The 27,500-nt window shown below is 36.9% G+C and overlaps 1 protein-coding gene across 1 annotated transcript in view; it reads right to left on the bottom strand.

The window, feature by feature from the left end:
* LOC115225592 (prostaglandin G/H synthase 1-like) overlaps positions 1-27,500 on the bottom strand; it is a 69,804-nt gene that overhangs the window by 40,678 nt on the left and 1,626 nt on the right. The window contains exons 2-4 of the mRNA XM_036514585.1: positions 25,253-25,372; positions 21,598-21,738; positions 784-912 (exon numbers count right to left, since the gene is read on the bottom strand). Of these exons, the coding sequence (XP_036370478.1) occupies positions 784-912; positions 21,598-21,738; positions 25,253-25,372 (390 nt within the window). The remainder of the gene's footprint in view (positions 1-783; positions 913-21,597; positions 21,739-25,252; positions 25,373-27,500) is intronic.

The raw sequence follows: 27,500 nt of genomic DNA, 5'->3' as shown, positions 1-27,500 counted from the left end.
TATGTATATATATATATGTTATTATATATATATATGTATATATATAATATATATCTATATATATGTATATATATATCTATGTATATTATATATATATATCTATATATTCTATATCTATATAGACATATATATATATATAATTCATAACTATAATATATATATATATATATATATATCTATATATATATATATATATATATGTATATATGTATAGGGGGGTATATATATATATATTATATATATCTATATTATATACATAATAATATATATATATATATATATATATATCTATCTATATATATATATATATAATATATTAATAATATCAGATAATAAAGATTTTAGAAATTTTTACTACCTGTGGCCTAGCGTGTAGAAAAATTAGTCAATATACTGTATATTATTCATATAAAATACAGTGTACATTTAAACACATAAGAGGTATCCACATTGTTGCAAAGCAAACTGTCTGAATACGATAATGAATAGAGTCACACCTACACATATTACGGGTATCCATTGTATCAAGGGGATAAAAGACAATATTTCACCTAGCTGGCATCTGAACTCTGAACTGAAAGGGTCAAAACTGAACAATAACAATGACACTGGTGACCATTTTATCAACACTTGAAGAACGAAGAGCCGATTCTATCTCGCTGCTACCGACAGAAATGTAAAATAACATAGATTAACAATCATTAATAAGCAACAGAATTGGTTCACCATCTTTACAGATTCTGTCAATGCTGTACTCCTAATGAATATCAAGGGACACAGTACCTACTACACCCAGGGGTGTTGGGCAATTCATTGGCACTGACGGCAAGATTTGAAGACTCATTGATTCATCATTGGCATTGGTAACGGTCATGGAGTAACTTAATGTGTGTATATATCCACCGATACGGACTGAAAAGAGAAAAACAAATGTTCAGTGTGTGTGTAGACATATATATGTATATGCATGTACATCATTACCACCACCACCACCACCACCATCACCACCACCACCATTACCACCACCACCACCACCACCACCATCACCACCACCACCACCATCACCACCACCACCATCATCATTTAACATCCATGTTCCATGCTGGCATGTGTTGGACAGTGTGACAGGATTTGTGCACCAAGGAATGCATTGTGCTCTGATGCTTACTTTGTAATGTCTTCTAAGTCTGGATGCCCTTCCTAGTGCCAACCACTTTTACGAAGTGTATCAGGTGCTTTTATTTATTTACTTTTTTTGCATCTCTCGGCTAACTATTAATAAAAATAAACCAGTACTTGTATTTTGAGCTCTATTTTTCCTGTTTGCATCACCAAATTTATCTATCTATCTATCTATCTATCTATCTATCTATCTATCTATCTATCTATCTATCTATCTATCTGTCTATATATATATATATATATTGAAACAATTATAAAGAATATGGAGTGAGGACATCAAAATTTAATTTTATAGTTGGTCTAATTGGAGAAAGGGGAATCCCATACTTGCAGCAGGTAGCATTTAAAATGGATGCAACGGCTGTGAGAACATCTTATCAAACTCTAAAGCCGGAGCTAAGGCCTTTGTGGATGTGAAACCATTGATCACTTCATGATGCAGCACAAAGTTTTGTCAGTGAACAGGTCACAGTCTCAAAGCAACAAAAATATTTTGACAAATTAAATTTAAATGTTGAAATGAATCTAACGGTTTTTGTGTGTTTCTTAAATGGCTTATAAACACCTTCCACGCTACAACTGTATATATATATATATGTGTGTGTGTGTAAATATATATATATAATACATATATATATACAACACACATACATAATAACATATATATCCATATATACATAGATATACATATATATATATACATATATATACATATATATATATATACATATATACATATATATATACATATATATACATAGTATATACATAATATACATATATATATATATATAACTATATACATATATACATATATATATATATCATATATATCATTATATAACATATATCTACATATATATACATATATACATACATATATAATATCTACATCATATTACACATCTAATCTATACATATATATATATACATATATATATACATATACCATAATATTACATATATAATATATACATATATACCATATATTTATACATATATCATATATTTATACATATCTACATATATATACATATATACATATATATATACATTATATATATATAACGGAAGCTTTATGAAAATAAACAAAAGACGAAGGCAGGTGGAAACAAACGACAATTGTATTAGTATGGCGCTCAGGAAAAATAAAACAACAAGTCTTTAACGTTTCGAGCCTACGCTCTTCAACAGAAAGATACCCAGAGAGAGAAAAACACAGAAGAAGGAGAGAAAAAAAGGAGAGAAAAAAATGCGTGCATAGCTAACGAATCAACATGGCGATCTGTATATATATACATATATACATATATATTACATATATATATATATATATATATATATATATATACATATATAGAAATACATATATAAAATACATATATATATACATATATATATATATACATATATATATATATACATACATATATATATATATATATATACATACATATATATATACATACATATATATAATTATATATATTACATACATATTATATATATATATATATATACACATATATATATAATACTATATATATAAATATATATATAACACACACACACACACCTATATATATATATACCATACACCACAGACATACATATTAGCCTTCTTTCATCTCTCTGTGTTGTTGTCTTACATCTAACCATCTAATAAATAAGCATTCTACTTGAACTAACAATCTTCCCTCCCACCTCTAATATATATACACACCCACGATTTTTAGTTCCACCACTCAACACCAATGCCTTAATGAACATATTCTCACCCTTCTATAAATAAATTTAATTAGCTCCGAAAACCAACAAAACCTATACCCCATGTGATCATTATCTCCAGATGTTCACCAAACCACCAAACAAATTTTCACTCACAGCTTCTAGACCACTCACCGCATATGCAACTCTTTAATTCTAACCTGACTCTTCCAAATTTTTATGCACCAAAGTTTCTCAGAACAAATACACACACACTCAGGAAGATATAACATATATATATTATATATATAAAATTTTAAAAAGAGCAAATGAAGAAATATCAATGAACAACAATTGACTTAAATCAATTATTATTCATTAATTCAATACAAATAGACTGCATCCCATTATAATTTATGAGCATAATATGCTTGCATATGTATGCCCATGGTTAAAGATATACTGGTAGTGTAACGGATACTTCTACCCTTTAGATGGTTATTTTAACCTCTAGCTCAGCTAACCCCTCACTCTCTCCCTTATATATATATATATATATATATATATATATACTATATATATATATACATACAGGGTAAATGTTTTTTTAATTTTCTCCTGTTTACGGAATTAATCTTTATTTGCGGTAGAAGCTTTGGCTGTTATTTCTAGTGGGTGAATGGCCTATTATGGCCGTTCCTCAATGTTAATGTTGAACTTAAAAATGGTCTATGACTATTTAATTTTTTCCCACTGGGCCGCTGGTGGCAATAAAATTCTACAAAATTTTCCTTGCCACCCTATAATTGATTAATTATGAATTTTTTGGTTAATTCCGTAATGGAATCGACGGCTGAATTGTATTTGCTGCCGATAAATTTGGCGCGAGTGCGACGATTTGAAAATTTTAGGTCAGATATTGACTTTGCAAGATTGGGTATGCCTCGTGTAAATACTGTTCCGACTTGAGCTATTTCTTGCTGAAGAATCCGAGGGCTATGGAAGATTGGCTTGATTTAATTTAATCAGGTTAGTTTACCATTAAACAGCGGATGAAACGGTATACCGTACAAGAAATTACAGGGTAAATGTTTTTTTAATTTTCTCCTGTTTACGGAATTAATCTTTATTTGCGGTAGAAGCTTTGCTGTTATTTCTAGTGGGTGAATGGCCTATTATGGCCGTTCCTTAATTGTTAATGTTGAACTTAAAAATGGTCGATGACTATTTAATTTTTTCCCACTGGGCCGCTGGTGGCAAAAATTCTACAAAATTTTCCTTGCCACCCTATATTGATTAATTATGAATTTTTTGGTTAATTCCGTAATGGAATCGACGGCTGATATTTATTTGCTGCCGATAAATTTGGCGCGAGTGCGACGATTTGAAAATTTTAGGCGAGATTGACTTGGCAAGATTGGGTATGCTCGTGTAAATATCTGTTCGACTTGGAGCTATTCTTGCTGAAGAATCCGAGGGCTTATGGAAGATTGGCTGATTTAATTTAATCAGGTTAGTTTACCATTAAAACGCGGATGAAACGGTATACCGTACAAGAAATTACAGGGTAAATGTTTTTTTAATTTTCTCCTGTTTACGGAATTAATCTTTATTTGCGGTAGAAGCTTTGGCTGTTATTTCTAGTGGGTGAATGGCCTATTATGGCCGTTCCTTAATTGTTAATGTTGAACTTAAAAATGTCTATGACTATTTAATTTTTTCCCACTGGGCCGCTGGTGGCAATAAAATTCTACAAATTTTCCTTGCCACCCTATATTGATTAATTATGAATTTTTTGGTTAATTCCCGTATGGAATCGACGGCTGATATTTTTGCTGCCGATAAATTTGGCGCGAGTGCGACGATTTGAAAATTTTAGGTCAGATATTGACTTGGCAAGATTGGGTATGCCTCGTGTAAATATCTGTTCCGACTTGAGCTATTTCTTGCTGAAGAATCCGAGGGCTTATGGAAGATTGGCTTGATTTAATTTAATCAGGTTAGTTTACCATTTAACAGCGGATGAAACGGTATACCGTACAAGAATTACAGGGTAAGTTTTTTTTAATTTTCTCCTGTTTACGGAATTAATCTTTATTTGCGGTAGAAGCTTTGGCTGTTATTTCTAGTGGGTGAATGGCCTATTATGGCCGTTCCTTAATTGTTAATGTTGAATTAAAAATGGTCTATGACTATTTAATTTTTTCCCACTGGCCGCTGGTGGCAATAAAATTCTACAAAATTTTCCTTGCCACCTTATATTGATTAATTATATACATATATATATATACAATATATATACATATATATACATATATATACATATATATTATACATATATATATATACATATAATATATTACATATATATATATATACTATTATATATATACATAATATTTATACATATATATATATACATATACATATATACTATATATATATTATATATATAATATATATATTATATATATATATATGGTGAAGGAACATAGCCTAGTGGTAAGGCTGTTGCACACACAATTGCTAGATCACAGGTTCAGTTCCCCAACTGTGCAATGCATTATGTTCTTAAGCAAAACACTTCATTTCATGTTGCTCCAATCCCCATTTTCAATCAGGGGTGAATTATGGCCTGCTCACCTAGTCAGTGAGGTGGCATCATTTGAAAGCTAAAATAGCACATTGTGAACAGCAATGTGTAACAATATCTGATAGCCTGGTGGTCATGTGATTCCGTATTATATATATATCATCATCATCATCAGCGTTTAACATTTGTTTTTCATGCTGGTATGGGTTAGACTGTTTGACAGAAACTGGCCAACCAGACATCTGCCCAGACTCTGTTTTGGTATTGTTTCTATGGCTGAATGCCCTTCCTAACACCAACCACTTTACAAAGTGTACTGGGTGCTTCTTATGTGGTACCAGCATGGGTTCTTCTTACATGGTGCCGGCATGGGCCATAAAGGACCTACACATACACATGGATGGCCACAGTTTTACTTAGCTTGATGTGTCTTCTCAACCACACCAAATCATACACATCTATCTATCTATTTGTCTGTCTATCTAGAGATATAATATATATATATATATATATATATATACATGTATGTATATACATATACACAGTCTACCAGAAAAAGCATACACAGTTCAAGAAAAGAAAAATGTGTAGAAATATTTTAATACCAAATTTATTTTGACATCATGTGAGTTACCTCTAATGTGAGTTACCTCTAACCTCTATTAGTATAAGAGGTGCTCAAGTGTTGAGCATTAGCTTCCAGTTGATTATTAGTATGACAAACTGCTGCTTGGGTAACATTGGCTAAAGTGTCCAGTGGAATTCTTGTACATGTCATTTCAATATCTTCCTAAAGGGCCATCAGTGTAACCAGTTTTCTGTGATATAAAACATTCTTTATGTCTGCAGGTGTTACATCAGGAGAATGAGCGAGGGATTCAACTGCACCCTCTATGTCCTATCCAGCGGCCTTGCAAATTCTCATCCAGGTAAGCTCACACATTTTGGCAGTAGTGTGGCAGAGTACTGTCTTCTTGAAAGAAAAGTTCATCATTTTCATAAAGTGCATGTATGGCAGGTAACAATATATGAGCATAGCATGTCAAGGTATGCGTGACCAGAAACAGTACCTTCAAAGAAAAATGGTCCTATTAAAACTCTTGATGACACTGTTCATTGTTCCATTTAGCTTAAATTTTGCTTCATCAAACCACACATCCATCCCCACAAAAACTTCATCCTTGTGTTGAAACTACTCACAAAACTAAATTCTTCAACAGTCAGAATCATCATCGTTAATTGCATGTAATAATCTTGGGTTGTAAATTTTCCAATTAGCTCTTTCAAGAATGCACTGCATGCTTGTACTGCTTATTCCTGCCTCGCATGCACGTTGTGCAATCAACTTCTGTGAGGAGTGTGTGAAATGTTCTAACACCATAGCTGAGAAAGCAGTACCTGTCACTGTACAAGGTCTGCTGGATTTTCCCTGTTGTTCATCACACATAGTATCATGTGTTTCAAATTTATCACAAATCCATGAAATTGTCAGGTGTCTTGAAGGTTTTGTTCCAAATTCACACCGCCATTGTTGTTGAACTTCAAGGCATAGGAGTGGCTGTGTGTTAAGTAGCTTGCTTACGAAGCACACGGTTCCAGGTTCAGTCCCACTGCATGGTACCTTGGGCAAGTGTCTTCTACTATAGCCTCGGGCCAGCCAAAGCCTTGTAAGTGGATTTGGTAGACGGAAATTGAAAGAAGCCCATCGTATATATGTATGTGTGTGTGAGTGTGTGTGTGTGTGTGTGTGTGTGTGTGTGTGTGTGTGTGTGTGTGTGTCTGTGTTTGTCTCACCCAACATTGCTTGACAACCGATGCTGGTGTGTTTACATCCCTGTAACTTAGTGGTTCGGCAAAAGGGACTGATAGAATAAGTACTAGGCTTACAAAGAATAAGTCCTGGGGTTGATTTGCTCGACTAATGGCCACAGTCAAATGACTGAAACACGTAAAAGAGTAAAGAGTAACATTTTCAAATTTGAAATCCACTTTAAAATGGTCTTCCATTCTTTAAGTTACCACCATAACTCTACCTCTACATCAAGAGGTCATACAAAAGTTTCCAGTTTGTTTTAATCTCAAAACAATGCCGATTGGCTATTTTATATATCAAAAATCAATCAAGTGTGAACTAAGTTTTTCAATATCAAACCATACCAACAATTTTGAAAATTTTTCAGTAAAAATTTAGGAAAAAAAAATTGTTTTTAACCGTTTAGCATTCAGATTACTCAGTGAAATGTAATTCTTATTTATTCATATTGTTTTGAATTAATCATCCATTATCTTGTAGCAATGATGTATTTGTTTAATTTTAGACTGACATTGTAGGGTAGGTGTGAGAGGCTTGATATGGCATGCTTGAATGCTAAAGGGTTAAAGAAAAGCCAAATACATTGAAAAATGCCAAGAAGAAATGGTTAAAAATAACTTACAGTGGGGGGAAATAAATATTCGTACATGTCAAAATTCTTTATTTATTTAATTTCTAATTAACATAAATGGGATATACCAATACTATATTTGCATATACATGCATAAACTAAGAATATGCAAAACAAACTAATAAATTATAGTAACTAAGGAATTTATATACAATTATAAATATTTAGGAGTGAAAAAAGTATTCGTACAGAATAAATTTATGATTTTCTAGCCACAAAATACTGTTAAAATAATTTTTTTTACTAGAACTTTCTCGTTTATTCCAATAATCTTATCAGTTGTCATTTTTTAGTGTCAAAACACTAGCTTCTTCATTCAGCACTGAGACAGCATAAAGTAGTATCATAATAATTGCGAAAAGTAAAGAATTCACAAATACAGTGAAAAACTTAATTATTGAACAGTGGAAAGCAGGTAAAAGTTACAGGAAAATATCAGAGACCCTTTGTATTCCATTTTCTACCATATCTTCATTTATTCAGAGATATAAAAAATCGGGAACTGTTGAAAACAGAATAAGATCTGGTGCACCATGCAAGATTTCCCCTAGATCTTTAAGAAAAATGAAGCGAAGAATAAAAAAAAACACAATGATCACCAGAAAGGAGTTGCAAGAAGATTTGTTAGCTTCAGGGACTAGTGTTACACTACGAACAATCAGCAATGAATTTCATAGGAATGAACTGAAGTCACGCTCTCCTAGAAAAATTCTGCTGTTGACTAAAAGGCATAGAGATGCCCGTTTAAAATTTGTTTATGAACATAAAGATATACATTCTGGGAAAATGTTTTATGGACAGACGAGTCAAAAATTGAATTGTTTGGATGAAATTCGCATAGCCATGTTTGGATGAAATTCGCATAGCCATGTTTGGAGGAAAGATGGTACCGCCTATTCGCCGAAAAACACAATTCCTACCATAAAGTTTGGAGGTGGCAACATCATGGTGTGGGGGTGTTTCTCTGCAAATGGTAATGGCAATTTACATGTGATAGATGGTAGAATGAATGCAGAGATGTACCTAAATATTTTGAACAATAATTTATGGGACTCTATAGAAAAGCTCCAGCTTTGTGAAAGGTGGGTTTTACAACAGGATAACGACCTTAAGCACACGGCGAAGTCTACCAAAAAATGGATAGTCGATCACAATATAAAACTATTAGAATGGCCAAGCCAGTCACCTGACTTGAACCCCATTGAAAATTTGTGGCGTTATTTGAAAATTAAAATTCATTCAAAAGCCCCAACATGCAATCCAGATTTGAAGAAAATTTGTCAAGAAGAATGGGAAAAAATTGCTAAAGAAACATGCAAGTCATTGATTAAGAATTACAAGAAGAGATTAGTTGAAGTGGAACTGAATAATGGTTATGCTACGAAGTATTAAATCAGAATTATCAGTTATTTATGTTCTGTACGAATACTTTTTACACTCCTAAATATTTATAATTGTATATAAACTCCTTAGTTACTATAATTTATTAGTTTGTTTTGCATATTCTTAGTTTATGCATGTGTATGCAAATATAGTATTGGTATATCCCATTTATGTTCATTAAAAATTAAATAAATAAAGAATTTTGACATGTACGAATATCTATTTCCCCCCACTGTATCTTGTGATATCTGAATAAATTTAGAATTAAAATATTTTTACATGTTCTTATCCAGAAATAAGATAAATTTTCTTTTGGCAGATTCTGTTGACACACCCACCCACACATCTTGTTCTTATTTTAAATGTTATTCCACTCCACCTTGTTGTACATCACTTCATCCACAGATAAATTTTAATTAACTGGGGTTTTTTCTTATACAAGAAAAGAAACACACACACACACACACACCATGTATCTTTTACACCTTCCCCTAAAACTTACACCCAACCTTCCACTTGACCTGCACTCCCACCACTCAACCTAAACAGCCAGACATACCAAAGCAGATACCCACAAGACCTCCACCTTCAAACAAAAAGAAAATACACCAAATGCACTTGATGTGATTCTGATCCAAAGAAATACAACCTTCATTTCTAAGAATTTCCAATGAACCAAAGTTCTGGCAGGGAGGAACCAATTAGTCATAGAGTAAAACAGCACATCCCACTAACTAAATACTAGACATACATATTAAGGCAAATACATATATATATATATATACATATATATATACATATATATATATATATATATATCATCATCATCATCGTTTAACATCCGCTTTCCATGCTAGCATGGGTTGGACGGTTCAACTGGGGTCTGGGGAGCCCGAAGGCTACACCAGGCCAGCCAGATCTGGCAGTGTTTCTACAGCTGGATGCCCTTCCTAACGCCAACCACTCCGAGAGTGTAGTAAAATAATTCGCCTCCCCGGCGGGGAATCGAACCCCGGTCTCCCGCGTGACAGGCAGGGATACTTACCACTATACTACCAAGAAACAGTATATATATATATATATATATATATATCATCATCATCATCATCATTTAGCGTCCGTTTTCCATGCTAGCATGGGTTGGAGGGTTCTACTGGGGTCTGTGAAGCCAGAAGGCTTCATCAGGCCCAGTCAAATCTGGCAGTGTTTCTACGGCTGGATGCCCTTCCTAACGCCAACCACTCCGTGAGTGTAGTGGGTGCTTTTTACGTGCCACCCGCACAGGTGCCAGACAGAGCTGGCAAACGGCCACGAACGGATGGTGCTTTTTATGTGCCACCGGCACAAGGGCCAGGCGAGGCTGGCAACGGACACAAAACGGGGGCGTTGCTGGCAACGGTCGCGAAACGGAAGGTTCTCTAACATGCCACCGGCACTGGTAACACATCTGCAATTTCCATTGATCGATTTCCATTCTGATCCTCACTTGCCTCAACGGGTCTTCACAAGTAGAGTTTCGACATGCCACCGGCACTGGTAACACATCTGCAATTTCCATTGATCGATTTCCATTTCTGATCCTCACTTGCCTCAACGGGTCTTCACAAGTAGAGTTTTGTGTCCCAAGAAGGGACATATATATATATATATATATATATATATATATATATATATATATAACATTTTATAAAGGGCTTAGTAAAATAAATTACTTTGTCACATACTGAACTCATTAGAAATAGCAGCCAAAAAGATTTTTTTAGCCATTTCTAATACTTAAAGAAAATTTCTCTCAGATAGTGTTTACTCAAACTAGCCCATTTTGAGTAAACACTATCTGAGAGAATTTTCTTTAAGTATTAGAAATGGCTAAAAAATCCTTTTGGCTGCTATTTCTAATGAGTTCAGTATGTGACAAAGTAATTTATTTTACTAAGCCCTTTATAAAATGTAATATTTTGAATTCGCCTTAAATGGTCCCTTTACATACTGAATACTTGGTGAAATTGATTAATAATTAATTAATTTTACCCTCAATTGTTGAAATTATATATATATATATATATATATATAAAGTCACAAATGACAGAGAAATAGTTTGATGAAATTTTATTTAAAAATAAGAAAATTCTAATTTCATGACAAATTGTTTCATGACTTAAAAGCATGTAAACAATTTATATTATTATATTTAATAATATATAAATTACTTACATGCCTGCATTAATGCAAAATGCAAAAGAAAAACCTTCAAAATAATGTGGAATTTAAGCTATGTCCTCAAGTGAAAGAAAATCTTTGTTTCTCTTTTTATTGTACTATACGTTTGATATAATCTATATGTTTTGTAGAATGATACATTAAGGAGATTTTTTTATGAGTACTATTGGATTACTTGAATCCATACAATGTGACTTAAATATATATAGATACTGCAAATCCAAAAAGAGAAGAACAAACATGAAAAACAACAATGCGAGGACGTGGTACATGCTAAGTATTAGCAGATTCACATGTGGTTACATATATACAGACAGACAGACATTACTATTTGTTTTTATGTTCAATTATAATAAAAACAATTTTACATTGATCTGATAGGTTACACTAAACATGTGATGATGGCTTAACTGCTGGAACTTCGAAATCTCTGTTAGCAACATTCTTGATTGGTTGATGGGTGGATGGGTGGACGGGTGGATGGATATACTCTTTTATTTGTTTCAGTCATTTGACTGTGGTCATGCTGGAGCACCACTTTTAGTCGAGCAAAGCGAGCCCAGGACTTATTCTTTGTAAGCCTAGTACTTATTCTATCAGTCTCTTTTGCAGAACCGCTAAGTTATGGGGACGTAAGCACACCACTCAACTATGAGTCCACTGCATTATATAGCAGAAACAGCTGTAAGCTAATTAAGTTCATGAGACAACTGTTTTATTCCTTTGTCATCTTATTTTCTTATATATAGAGAGAGGGGGGAGGGGAGGAGAGAGGGGGGGAGCTTAAATTGTAAAGAAATGTTCTGAGGTCATTTTTATGGCATTTACAGATTCAAAATATTTTTATTTCCTGAAGAGTTGTTTTAATTAATGCAAGTAGAGATTCTTTGCTAAAACAATAAGTTTGTAAAATTTAACCATATGTGTGGTGGGCGGTAGATATAGCTATATATATATATATATAACAGGAAGCTTTATGAAAATAAACAAAAGACGAAGGCAGGTGGAAAACAAACGAACAATTGTATTAGTATGGCGCTCAGGAAATATAAATAAAACAAGTCTTTAACGTTTCGAGCCTACGCTCTTCAACAGAAAGATACACAGAGAGAGAAAAACACAGAAAGAAGGAGAGAAAAAAAATGCGTGCAGTAGCTAACGAATCAACATGGCGATATATATATATATATATAGCTATATATATATAGACTTACTACTCAGCGTTGCCTGGTAAAGTATTCACGGAATTGTTTGCCAGTTTGCAGAATCAAAATTCATGGTACTTATGCATGAATATGTATTTAACCTAACTTCTGGAGTTATTTAATTGGAACTATCCAAACAATAGTAATACATTTAATGTCTGAAGAAAATTGTGAGTAATTGTCTGATATAGTGATGGATTTGGCCATGAATGACAACGGAGGGATTCCATATGTTTCTTTTAGGAATAACTTCTTTCCCATCGAATGATGTCATTTGGAAGAGGCAGTTGTAGTGTCTGATGTTCTTCCTGAATTCTTTTGCAAAGATCGTCGTCACTGTGGACAAGTTCCTTCGATAGAGGTTGTGAACTGCCAATATAAACTTTTCCCTTCCTGCAGCAGAAATTTGCAGTTTTACCATGGAATAAGAATGCATGACAGTAAGAACATATTTTATTCATCACACCTACATCAGCAGAAAGAGTGCATCCATTTCCTTCCCTTGCTCGCTCTGTCCTTCTTTCTTTCCTCACCCTGTTGTTTAAGAGTCATGCAGCCCTCATCTCAGACATTTCTGCAAGTCTTCTGCTATTTGTTCTTTGTCTCACATCCTGGAGACGTGCATTCCTATCTTCCTCATTCTCTCCTTGCCTTCTTCTTTGTTGCGTGACTCTGTTATCCTGCCATCGTTCTGCCATTATCTCAGTTGTTTCTTGTTGTCTCCTTACCCTTGCTTCTTCCCAGAACCTTTTGGCATCTTTTGACCACAATGACCCCCATCTCTTGCCACATGGTATAATTGATTAGTGCTTATTTTTGTAATGTTGTATTAAGAAAATTAAATGAAAACAACAAAGAGATTGCAAATGTCAAATAAATGAAATAGAATAAAATCTGAAATGATGAAACTATAAGCAATCTCCACAAAAAAGATATTTCTCTTTGTCAGTGTGAGTGTACATCAAAAAGTCTGCGGTTTTTTTTTTTTTTGTTTGTTTTTTTTTTTTCCCCTTAGAGAGTTACAACCAGAAGTTGACTCATTTAATGTCAGAATAGGATTTACAGAAAAATAAGAGCTTAAATCTAATGAAAATTTAATCAAATCTAATCATAAGTAAGTGAAATTATGCTAAATGCAACTAAATTGAAAACCTTTACCTGCTGGCCATATTTGCAATTCTGAAAACTTTTGTGTGTGAATTTTACATAAGTAGATGCATTTTTTAAACAATTTTTATCCTGAAAATCACCTGTTACTTTTTTTTTAAAGTGAGAGAGGAGAAAGTGAAAAATGTATGAGCATGTATATGAAATGGATGTACATGTGTGCATGTGTGTGTGTGAGAGAGAGAGAGAGAGAGAGTGCCACTTACATATACATGAGAACACACATTCACTCACTCACTCACTCTCTCTCACACATACATATGATCATACACACACACACACATGATTACATATACGGGGTGCGGTGAATAAATTGTCAACTAAATTACGGAAAAATGAAAATGACATTGACATCTCCTTTTAACAAATATATTTACCAAAATGACATAAAATGATCTTGAAATTCTGAAGAGTAAATTTATTCAATAAAATCGCCATTGGCTTCAACCATGGCCTCCAAACAACTTTGTAATCTCCTGCAACTCTTCTGGACAGTCTCTTTGTTTAAGTTGGGGAATGCTACCATAATCTGTATCTTCTGTTCACCGTTGGTGTTACGAGTTTTTTTGGTCTCTCGTCCAACTGGGCCACACACATAATAATCAAGGGGGTTGCAGTCTGGGGATTTAAGTGGCCAGATGTTAGGGGTGGTGTGGTCACAGAAATTGTCTGAAAGCCATGACTGGATTCTACTGCTTGTGTGGCATGGTGCAGAGTCCAGTTGCCAGACATAGGGTCTTCCAGCAACCACCCTCTTGACCCAGGGCAGCACTACCTCCTCCAGGCACTTGATGTAGGCCTCCATGTTGAGTCTGAGGCTGTGTGGGAAGATGAAGGGAGGCATAATGTTACCATCACTAGCGATCACTCCAAATGCCATTATGTTGACTGGATGTTTGATCTTTACCATTCTTGACACATGTTTTGGGGACATAGATTGACACCCAACAATCTGAATGTTTGTATTGGAGCTTCCAGCACGAATGCCAAGCAGTACAGCAAGTCATTTCCAAATTTTTGGCACAGTAAATTGTGTCATGGTGCTGTTTTTTTACAGATGGTGCCCAGCTGACCCTACTATACTGTGTAGTCAACAAAATCAAAAACAAACAATATGCATGTGCGAAATTGAAAATATAAAATGGCAACAATTTACCCATCACATAAAAACATAAAAAACATAAAAACATAAAAAACATAAAAAACACCATCCGAGCGTGGCCGTCTGCCAGCCTCATCTGGCACCTGTGTCGGTGGCACATAAAATCACCCACTACACTCTCGGAGTGGTTGGCGTTAGGAAGGGCATCCAGCTGTAGAAACACTGCCAGATCTGACTGGCCTGGTGCAGCCTTCGGGCTTGCCAGACCCCAGTTGAACCGTCCAACCCATGCTAGCATGGAAAGCGAACGTTAAACGATGATGATGATATATATATACATATATACACACACACTCACATATCATCATCATCATCATCATCGTTTAGCGTCCGTTTTCCATGCTAGCATGGGTTGGACGGTTCTACTGGGGTCTGTGAAGCCAGAAGGCTTCATCAGGCCCAGTCAAATCTGGCAGTGTTTCTACGGCTGGATGCCCTTCCTAACGCCAACCACTCCGTGAGTGTAGTGGGTGATTTTTACGTGCCACCCGCACTGAATATATAATTATATACTCTGCTGATAAAACATGGATTTCAGAAAATAAGCATCTTAGAAATTTTGACTTTCAACCTCGTCCATTCCTGTTTAAGCGTAGATTCGTAACCCTAACCCCTTCCCTTTCGTTCTCTATTATCTATTTCTCTATCTTGTAAACATAGCACTGATAGCTTCCTGCCTGTCTTAAGATCATGCATTTTTCTATTCCTCTTTTATTTCAAGGTTATCCTTTCCTTATTCCAGGACTTGTTTAATTCTCCCAAATTTCTAACAAAAAATATTCTTTCTTCCTCGTGTCGTATTTATTACTTACTTAACACCTGACCCCCCCTCTCTGACTCACTGCCTCTCTTTCGACTTACCACTGCAGTTTTCATTTATTTAAATTATGTTTTCCTCAAATCCCAAACTTTTCAACTTCCAACTCCATCTCACGATTCCAGCATTTGCTGTTTCAGTAATTTTTGTTGCAGAGAATTCCCTACGAATACTCTTCTCTCTCATGTTTGTCCCTCCCTCTTCGATTTACCACCTAATACACCAACTCCACCCCACCCCCGCTAATCCCTAACTCTATATAAACTAGCGTATGCTCTGCTTCTTTCCTCTACTCGATTTTCATCTCCTCTGCTGATAAAACACGGATTTCAGAAAATGAGCAGCTGAGCAATTTTGACTTTCAACCTCATTGCTCTTTTGCGGCGTGCCCGCCCACCCACCCCCTCCACCAATACTGGAAGTTTCTACCTCTGTCTTACTTGTCTATCCATCCCACCCACGCTCCTATGTAAGGTTTATGTGATCATATAGCGCAAAAACTGTGTAGTGTATGTAGGTTGTAGTCTAGTATTTCCGTATGAAATCTGCCAAATGCAAGCTTTCTTTTCAGGTACATGACACTGCTGTCCCTCATCCCAGGGTCTCAGAGGCCCACACCTCCCACACCCTCAGAGTTGGCACACTCAATGTTGGCACATTGAACGGTAGGTCTGGTGAGATTGTTGAGCTGCTTGAACGGAGACGTGTGGATTTGTGCTGCATCCAAGAAGTAAGGTGGAGAGGAGGTTCCGCTAGGTTCCTCACAGGCAAGGAACACAGGTACAAGATTTTCTGGGCAGGGAACACTGACAGGGGTCGGGGGCGTGGGTATACTTCTTGTGGAGAAATGGGTAGATAAGGTAATCGAGGTAGTCAGAGTAAGTGATAGAGTACTTAAGATTAGATTAGTGCTTCACCATAGGTCAGCTACCATCATCTCGGCATATGCCCCTAAACCGGGGCTACCGGAAGGACAGAAAGACCGATTCTACGACACCCTATTGCAGACTACCTCATTGACAAATGACAGGGGCCTTCTCTTTGTGGCAGGTGACTTCAATGGACATGTTGGACTGCATGTCGGGGGCTTCCATGGCGTACATAGAGGCTACGATTTTGGTTCTCGCAATGAGGAGGGAACCAGGCTGCTGGAGTTCTGCTATGCAAATGACCTTATGGTTTGCAATACCAACTTCAGGAAACCCACCTCTCACCTAGTCACCTACCATTCTGGCAGACACACTCGCCAGATTGACTACATCCTCGCCAGAAAGAAGAAAAGAGGGCTGCTTATAAATGCCAAAACCTTCTCGGGCGAAGAATGTACTCCTCAACATAGATTAGTAGTTAGTGACTTCAGGATCAGGGCTAAATGGCTGCCCAGAAGAAGACCAGCTTGGAGGAGAAGGGTCTGGAAGTTTAAAGATCCTGCAAATGGACAGAGATTTAGAGACGTACTACTTGAAGTCTTCGATGAAATAGAAGGGGATATAGCTTCACATAATGTGGAAGAAAACTGGAGGTTTCTACGGGACAATCTGCTGACAGCCACAGACCAGATCTGTGGATGAAGCAAAGTCCCATCTCAACCCAAGGTAACATGGTGGTGGAACAATGTGGTTGACAGGGCTATTAGACAAAAGAAACAGGCTTGGAGGGACTGGAAGAACGGAGGTAGCAGGGAATTGTATCAGACTGCCAGAAGGGAAGCTAGGAGACAGGTTTATTTAGCCAGAGGGGAAGCAGATAAAAAAAAATTTGCTAATGTTCTGTGCCGTGAGGACCAAAGACTGGAGGTATTTCATGTTGCAAGACAGTGTGTGAGAGAGAATCGTGATGTGGTAGGAGAGAAATGTGTTTGCAGGGATGATGGTTCACTTGCACTAAATAAGGATGCAAAGAGAGAGGTTTGGAGATGCCACTATGAAAGATTGCTGAATAAAGAAAATGAATGGGATAAAGAGAGTCTGCTGAATATCAACCCAACAGAGGGACCAGCTATCCAAGTTGACAGTTCTTTGGTAGTTAAGGCAATTAGAAGCATGAAGACAGGGAAAGCCCCAGGCCCATCAGGAATTGCTGCAGAGATGCTCAAAATATCTGGCAGTGTCGGCTATGGCCTAGTCACCCGTATAGTTAACCAGGTGATACACGAAGGAGTCATACCCAATGACTGGTGTAGCAGCATAATAGTCAACTGCTACAAAGGTAAAGGTGATGCCCTAGATACAAATAATTACAGAGGTATCAAGCTGTTGGATCAGGTAATGAAGGTTACGGAGAGGGTCATAGCCCAACTGATTAGGGAGAGAGTCAACTTGGACGAGATGCAGTTTGGTTTCGTGCCAGGGAAAAGCACCACTAATGCCATATTTCTGGTGAGATAGCTTCAGGAGAAATACCAAGCCAAAGATAAACCTCTGTACCTGGCTTTCGTTGACATGGAGAAAGCCTTCGACAGGGTCCCCCGATCCCTTATCTGGTGGTCAATGAGGAAACTAGGGATAGATGAATGGTTAATGAGAGCTGTACGAGCCATGTACAGGGACACTGTTAGTAAGGTGAGGGTTGGCAACGAGTACAGTGAAGAATTCCAGGTAGATGTTGGGGTCCACCAAGATTCAGTCCTCAGCCCCCTCCTATTTATCATAGTTCTCCAAGCAATAACAGAGGAATTCAAGACAGGATGCACCTGGGAGCTCCTCTATGCTGATGACCTTGCCCTAATTGCTGAGTCACTATCAGAACTGGAGGAGAGGTTTCAGGTGTGGAAGCAGGGATAAGAATCGAAGGGCCTTAGAGTCAACCTAGCTAAAACCAAAGTTCTAATAAGTAGGAAGGTAAACAAATCACAAACACCTTCAGGTAGATGGCCCTGCTCGATCTGTAGAAAAGGCATAGGTAGAAACTCTATAAGATGCACCAAGTGTAAGCTATGGACACATAAGAGGTGCAGCAATGTCAAAGGAAGGCTAACTAGGAAGATAGTTTTTGTATGTGGCAGATGCTCAGGAACAATAAACACTGAAAATACGCAGAGACCATCTTTCGCCACATTCCAGGGAGAAAAACTAGAAATAGTTGATAGCTTCCATTACCTAGGTGACCAAGTCAGTAGTGGGGGTGGGTGTGCTGAAAGTGTAACTGCTAGAGTAAGAATAGCTTGGGCAAAGTTCAGAGTGCTCTTATCTCTGCAGGTGACAAAAGGCCTCTCGCTCAGAGTAAAAAGCAGATTGTATGATGCATGTGTACGAACAGCTATGCTACATGGCAGTGAAACATGGGCCGTGACTGCTGAGGATATGCGTAAGCTCACAAGAAATGAAGCCAGTATGCTCTAATGGATGTGTAATTTCAGTGTTCATACACGACAGAGTGTAAGAACTTTGAGAGAAAAGTTGGACCTAAGAAGCATCAGTTGTGGTGTGCAAGAGAGACATTTGCACTGGTATGGTCATGTAGCGAGAATGGATGAAGATAGTTGTATGAAAAAGTGCCACACCCTAGCGGTTGAGGGAACCTCTGGAAGAGGTAGACCCAGGAAAACCTGGGACAAGGTAGTGAAGCACGACCTTCAAACTTTAGGTCACACCGAGGAAATGACTAGAGACCAAGACCTTTGGAAATATGCTGTGCACGAGAAGACCTGGCAGGACAAGTGAGGCCATAATCCCGTGGCCTCTACCTGGGATGTAGCCAGGCCACTTATGCATTCCTTTCCTTCTTGGGACACAAAGCTCCACTTGTGAAGACCTGTCGAGGCAAGTGAAAATCAAAATCGTATTCGATCAACATCAATGGAATTTGTAGCTGTGATACCAGTGCCCGTGGCACGTAAGAGAACCATCCGAACGTGGCTGTAGCCAGCACCGCCATGACTGGCCTCCGTGCCGGTGGCACGTAAAAAGCACCATTCGATTCGTGGCCGTTGCCAGCTTTGCCTGGTCTCCATGCTGGTGGCACGTAAAAAGCACTATCCGATTCGTGGCCATTGCCAACTTCGCCTGGTCTCTGTGCCGGTGGCACGTAAAAAGCACTATCCAATTCGTGGTCGTTGCCAGCTTCGTCTGTTCTCGGTGCCAGCGGCACGTAAAAAGCTTCATCCGATCATGGCCGTTTGCCAGCCTCTCCTGGCACCTGTGCAGGTGGCACGTAAAAAGCACCCACTACATTCACGGAGTGGTTGGCGTTAGGAAGGGCATCCAGCTGTAGAAACACTGCCAGATCAGACTAGAGCCTGGTGCAGCCTCCTGGCTTCCCAGACCCCAGTTGAACCGTCCAACCCATGCTAGCATGGAAAGCGGACATTAAACGATGATGATGATGATGATATAAAACATAACTGTTTCCAATACATGGCCTTGCTTTTTGCTTTTTTTAACTTAACTTAACTAGTATATATATAAGTTGTTTATAAATTTAACCTTTAAAGGTATTTTTTAATATGCTGACCATTGATAAGATTTTTTTCAAAAAATTTTATCCTACATTAAATATAAATTTAATAGTGTTCACTTCTGGACTCTCTCACTCTACGAGAGTTTTCAGTTCGAATCGCACGTGTCTCGAATGGGCTGGAGAATTTCTATTTTGGATATATTTGGGGTACTTAATTGTGCTCATGATTTAGTGTTTGCTTCTTCCATGGGTATGAGTAAGTATTTCATTTATTTATTTGCTGCATTTATCACTGACGAAGAGAAGGTTCTTATGAATTAACTCTGAAATTGGATCCAATATAGTAATAACGGAATTTTTTAGAAATTTCTGTTGGCTTTCTTCGAGACGTGTGCTTATAGTGATGAATTATATGGTTATGGACGATGTGTCTAGTTTCGGCATATTTGGCATTAGAATTTTTTTTTTTTGCCCTTATTTATAAGTTGCTTATAAATTTAACCTTTAAAGGTATTTTTTAATATGCTGGCCATTGATAAAATATTTTCGAAAAATTTTATCCTATATTAGATATATATATTGCAGAACATCTTAATTCTCATGGGTGGCTGTTTCTGTGCCTAAGGTTAAACTCAACACACCTTGTCAGCTTATAAGAAACTGTTGAACTCATATGCTGATTTCAAAAATGGTAAAAGTGAATATATATATATATATATATATACACACACACACACATGGGTGTGTATGATTGTGTATAGAAGAATATATTGCTCAAAGAAATTCCAACTTTGAATCTGATCTAGCAATGTTTCTACAGCTGGATGCCCTTCCTAACACCAACCATTCCAAGAGTGTAGTGGGTACTTTTTACGCACCACCAGTATGGGAGCCAGTCAGGCAGCACTGGCATCGGCCACATTCGGATGGTGTTTTTATACACACACACACACACACATATAATTATATAATTACACACACACACACACATATAATTACACATATATATCAATTAACTGATTTATTTTCTTATACAATAACACACACACATACACACACATATACATGTATGAGCTTCTTCCAATTTCCATCTACCAAATCACACACAAAACTCTGGTCAACCTGGCAGTATACTAGAAGACACAGATGCAGTGGGGCTGAACGCAGAACCTTACAGTTGCGAAGCAAACTCCTTACTACACAGCCACGCCTGTGGATAAATGGATAGATGCATTGATGGATAGATAAATAATTTTTTTTTCTGCTCTTTTAAACATAGAAAATGAATGGCAATGAAGAAGGTAGCAAATTTATCTTACATTGCATCAGAAATTTTGATATGAGGCTCCGACAGGGTAACATATTTAGTAAACATCCAAATCCTGGAATGCCCACAAGAAGTGAGTGAATGTCTTCTGGTAACAATTGGAAGAAGCTAAGGAACCAATGCTTCCAAGTTGCTAAAAAAAAAGAAGAAAGAAAGAAAGAAAACTCAGAGAATAAGCTTGTATGAAATTTTGTCTGATATAAATAAGTCTTTTAATTTTTTGTTAGAAGCACAAACAATGTGAGTGTTGTGGAAGGATTCTGACCACCTCCATGTGACTAAAAGTGAACTGTTGCGTTGTCAGCAGTTTGTGTTGGTAGCAGTTCACTGTGAGCCTTTGATATAGAGCATTGAGTCTTCTGTAATAATAATAGTAGTGCGTTATGTATATACTTTTGCCCCATTGCTTCATTATATTATATATATATATATATATATATATATAATATATATATATATATATTATATATATATATATATATCCAATACAAGGATATAAAAGTGAGTTTATAAGAAATGATACAAATTGGTGGTTTGTATTTCAATAATTCGAGGTTAGAACACCTTCTTCAGGAAATCTTTAGAGATATGACATTGTAAGCTAATTTCTCTGTTCTGAAAAAGGTGTCTTAAACGGTGTCCTAAACCCAAAATATTGAAATACAAGGTGGAAGTACAAGCCATCAACTTGCATTATTTCTTATATCTCACACTATTTTGGTTTTAAAACAAAGTTAAAAACATTTATCAGAGAATAATATTTTGTAAAAATAAGGCAGGGCTGAGTAAAGAAGGGCTCTCACTAACATACTTCCCCTTCTGATTCACTGACACAAAGCCTCTTCATTCTATCTACTTTTCTGCACTTTAGTGCCATCAGCTCCACAGAATTAACTCTTTGGGAACTAAACCCTACCAAACACACTTGTTGCATTGCTTTTCACCACCATACTTACTTCTCACCTGTAATCAGTGAAAGTACATGGCTCAGCGGTTAGAGTATTTGTCTCATGACTGGAAGTTCATCAGTTCAACTTCCATTGGCATGTTGTGTCCTTGAGCAAGACACTTTATTTCATGTTGCTCCAGTTCACTCAGCTGGCAAAAATAAGTTGTACCTGTAATTCAAAAGGGTGAACCTGGTCACATTCTGTCTCACATTCAATTTCCTTCAGAACTATGTTAAGGGTACATGTGTCTGTGGAGTGCTCGACTACTTTCAAGAACAGGCTGTTCCACTGACCAGGTCAACTGGAACCCACATTGTCATAATGAGCCATTTTTTTCATCCCTGCACTTAACCCCTTCGTTAACAACCCGGCTGAAACTGGCTCTGGCTCTGAATACAAATGTCTTGTTTTCATAAGATTTGAATTAAAATCTCCCACCAAACCTTAGTCACAATTTATGTTCCTAACACTAGCTTCATGATATCTAAGTTATTTTACGAAATTCTTTGTTATAATTAAAGTAATTGAAAGAAACAGAGCATCTCAACAGAAATACAATAACGAAAGGGTTAATTCCTTTTCCAATCCTTACTCACTGGAACTTTATCCCTCAAAAATTCCATTCCCACAAAATAAGTTTCCTGTAGGCATTGACTTACAAATGTTCAAGATGAACACAAAGTCCCTTCTTTGAGACTGAACCCTTTAAAAAGGAATGGGGCAGCTACGCAGAATCATTAAAGCATCGGACAGACGAATGGTTTACAGTATTTATCCCAAATCTCTACATTCTCAGTTCTAATCCTGCTAATGTCAGCTGTCATTTTTCATCTTTCCTAGGTCAGAAGATATAAAGTAATGGGTTCAGGGTCGTGAGTTAGGGGTAATGTTGGCGTACATAATGGGATATCTTGTAGGATCCATTCAGGCCCTTTGTATTCTGATTCACAGCAAAGCCTGTGGTGACACCAGTGCTAACCTCTATCAGCCTTTGTTCTTCTCTTGGATAATATCAATGGCATGAAAAGGAGCCAGAGGCTTACATGCATGGACAACGGGTGATATTTAAATAAAACAAATAAACCCTGCTGAGACCTGCACCTTATGGAGTCTGGTACTTATTCTAGCAGCCTTGTTTGGTAGACTGCTAAATCACAGGGACATAAACAAACCAACACCAATTATCAAGTAATGGTGGGGGGGACAAACACAAACACACACATATAATGTATATATGTGTGTGTGTATGTGTATGTGCGTGCGTGTGTGTACAATGGGCTTCTACAGTTTCCATTGCATAGCTCCAGACCAACCAATGCCATTCATAGGTTGATGTGTGTGTGTGTATGTGTATAATTGCTTCCTTTTGACAGATGATAGCTGTCCCATCAACACCCCCCACACACACACACACCCTGTCACACCTCACAATCCCTCCATTGATGACTTTTAAGACCAGCTGCTGTCTGACAGGGCTTAAAACACAAGCAACGGATATTATTCAAGTTTCTTTCACATCTTTGCCCTTTGGAATCTGATTCTGAAAGAATGTTTTTGTGAATTAGCATATGACTTTTTAGCCCAGATATTGTCTTACAAGTTTTGTGATATATGACACAGGTCATAAGAGGCATCTGGGGGTGGGGTTCAAGATAATTACCCACCTGGGCAGTTTGATTTTCATGTGACTTCATATAATTCACATTTCCTGCTTTTGACAACAGAACACAATCACACATAAGACATATCCAATGTTCACTGTTGGTTACAGTTCCAATTGTTTCTTTCTTATTTCTTTATTTCCCACAAGGGACTACACATAGAGGGGACAGACAAATAGATCAAGTCGATTATATCAACCCCAGTGCATAACTGGTACTTATTTAATCGACCCCGAACGGATGAAAGGCAAAGTCAACCTCGGCGGAATTTGAACTCAGAACGTAATGGCAGATGAAATACCTATTTCTTTATTATCCACAAGGGGTTAAACATAGAGGGGACAAACAAGGAAAGACATAGGTATTAAGTCGATTATATCGACCCCAGTGCATAACTGGTACTTAATTTATTGACCCTGAAAGGATGAAAGGCAAAGTCAACCTCGGCGGAATTTGAACTCACAACGTAACGACAGATGAAATACCGCTAAGCATTTCTGCCAGCTCGCCGCCATTGTTCCTTTCTGACAGGCCCTTATAAGCTCAGAACTTATATATACCTGAGAATTCATTAGACAAATGTTCTTGTAGATAAAGCACCACAATCTTTGGTAAAAATCCTTATCAGATCTGGCTCCAGTTCCAGTGAACAATTTGTTGAACTCAGGCAATATTCTCCCCAAGATGTCTGCAGTTGATTTGAACCTAAGATCTTTTGAACTGCAGTCAGGTACTATAACCACTTGGCTATATTACTGACATTATCAAGCACTCATCATGGAAGAGCCACTGCAAGGTCACTTGACCTTCCAGAAATGGTAGTCAAACCTCCCTCAAATCATACTCTGCTGTCCTTAAATAAAAAATACAAAGATTTCATTGGACACTGCAGTCCTTGAAATGCAAGAAGATGAATGGTCACAGAGAGAATATGTTTGATTGGGTATAAAGGCCTGGTGGATCAGAATGGGCAATATTTTTATCAACAATAGAAATGGATACAGAGTCAATTCTTGTCTGAGTCATGTGTACTTACCGTATTCACAATTGGTGCCATAGTAACCACTGTTCTGGCAATTGCAAATATAACCATTTCGCCCAGTGGGTGAACATATCCCATTGTTCTGGCATGGGAATGAACAGCAAGCTGTGTTAGCTAGAAAAAAAAAATAATAATAATAATTTTAAAATACAAAGGCCTGGAAATAGAGGTAACTCGAATGTGGAGTCTAAAAAGAGAAATTCCTGTCATAAAGGGCTCATTAGGTATGATAAAAAAATATTCAGAAAAATACATAACAAAAACACCAGGACTAACAAATATATATAACATACAGAAAATAGCACTACTAGGCATTGCACACATCCTACGTAAAACACTTTCAATACAATAACAATAAGAACATCACAACAAACCACAGCACAATAAACCCAAGGCACACAGAGCTGCGCTCGGTAGTGCAGTGAAAGTATGTTATAAAAATAATACTACTGAATAATAATGATGATGATGACAATAATAATAATAATGATAATGATAATTATAATAATAATAATAATAATAATAATAATAATAATAATTTCTTTATTAACCACAAGGGTTTACATTAAGAAAAATATTATGGACAGCAGAGAACAAAATAAAGAATGCCTGCGTGTGTGTGAGTATGTGTTGCGAGGGGTTTGCATGTAAACAAGACTGACAAAATTGAAAAGAAAGAAATCAACAATGTGTAATCCTGAATAGGGAGGAGATGTTCAAGGGATGCTCATGGGAAAACCCCATAAAAAACCATGGACTTTTGGGGCAGGTGCCTTTTTTTCTGTTCCTTTTTTCCAACTACAGGCGTATGCTCAGGGCAAGCCTGTTCACTCCCACCAATCTCACCACTTTCATCCACCTCTCAGCAAACTGGCTAAAAGACAACACTTCTCTCTCGTCCCTTATTTTCCTTTTCAAGTGAAACTTGAGAGCAGAGCAAGCGTAAAAAAACTGCTCTGCTGGGGACAGCTAGGATTTTGAGACTGGTACTTGGGTGTTGAATGTCTTTCACAATAATTAACATCTAGTTATCAAAGATTATAATGTGTAGAAAGATACCCAGTGGGGCCTCTGTCAGCAGGCTGCTGTCCACTCTCACAGAATCTACCAGAGCCAACAAAACCGAGCGCTTTAAGAAGTAAAACAATAATAATAACAATAATAATAATAATAATAATAATAATAATGATTTCATTTATTTGCTGCAAGGGTGAAGGATGAGAGAGACAATACAATGACAGACATAAAGTGTAAGGGTTTACATATAATGAAACGATAAAAAAAAGGAAAAAAAGTAAGTATACACAGTATACTTTGAAAAAGAAGGGACAAATGCATAGCATACAAAGGTTAAAATAAAAGAAAAAGTGGCAGCGAGGATGATAGAGATGTGATCCTCCTGATACAGGAAGGCCTCTAAGGATAATCAAGAAACCTCACTGTCCAAGATTTCCCTAAAACTCCAAGAGCAAGTACCCTCTCCAATTCCTTCTCCCCGACTCACTGACCAACACTTAGAGAGGTACCATCCACTCTTGACATTTTCGCAACTTTCACTCACCTTTCAACAAACTCACTCGAGGACAGCACTTCCCTCTCCACTCACAATTTCCTTTTCAAGTGAAACTTGAAGAAGTCAGTGAGAGCTCTACCAAAGAGGAATGTATCTGTCCTCATGCCTTTCAGCTTTGTCCACCAAACAACCTCTTTCACCACAACCACCAGACAAAGGAAAACTGCCTTGCCTGCCCAACTGAAGGAGGGCAGCAGTGCATTCATCACTACAGACTCAGCCGACTGATGGATCCATCTCACACATGACAGCAGCTATTTGACATAGCTCCACAATAATAATAATAATGATAATAATAATGGTCACTCCCATCGATTTCATTTATGAGTGTTTGAAGGAGAGGATTTAAAAGGAAAAAAATGAGACAAAGAAAAAACAACTTTAAAAATAAAAGTGCAAAAGAAGCTGCAGCTATTTATGATAGATGCATGAACATAACATGAATCCAGTTATGGATTTTGCTAGGAAGTTACAGTGGGGACATGGATGATTTTAGTTTTGCCTGGGATAGGACAAATGTGCCTGCTGGTTGCAGGACATACAGTATGCAGACAGAAAGATAATTACATGGCCAATTCATGCAACAAAACAAGGATGTTAAAAGGCAGACAAGAATGTGAAATGAGGGACAGAAATGCTAACTATAGCTGCTCAGGAACAAGCCATTAG

Source organism: Octopus sinensis, linkage group LG28, assembly GCF_006345805.1.
Source record: "Octopus sinensis linkage group LG28, ASM634580v1, whole genome shotgun sequence".
Taxonomy (NCBI): Eukaryota; Metazoa; Mollusca; class Cephalopoda; order Octopoda; family Octopodidae; genus Octopus; species Octopus sinensis.
The sequence above is the reverse complement of the archived record's forward strand: the minus strand, read 5'-3'. Positions and strand labels throughout refer to the sequence as shown.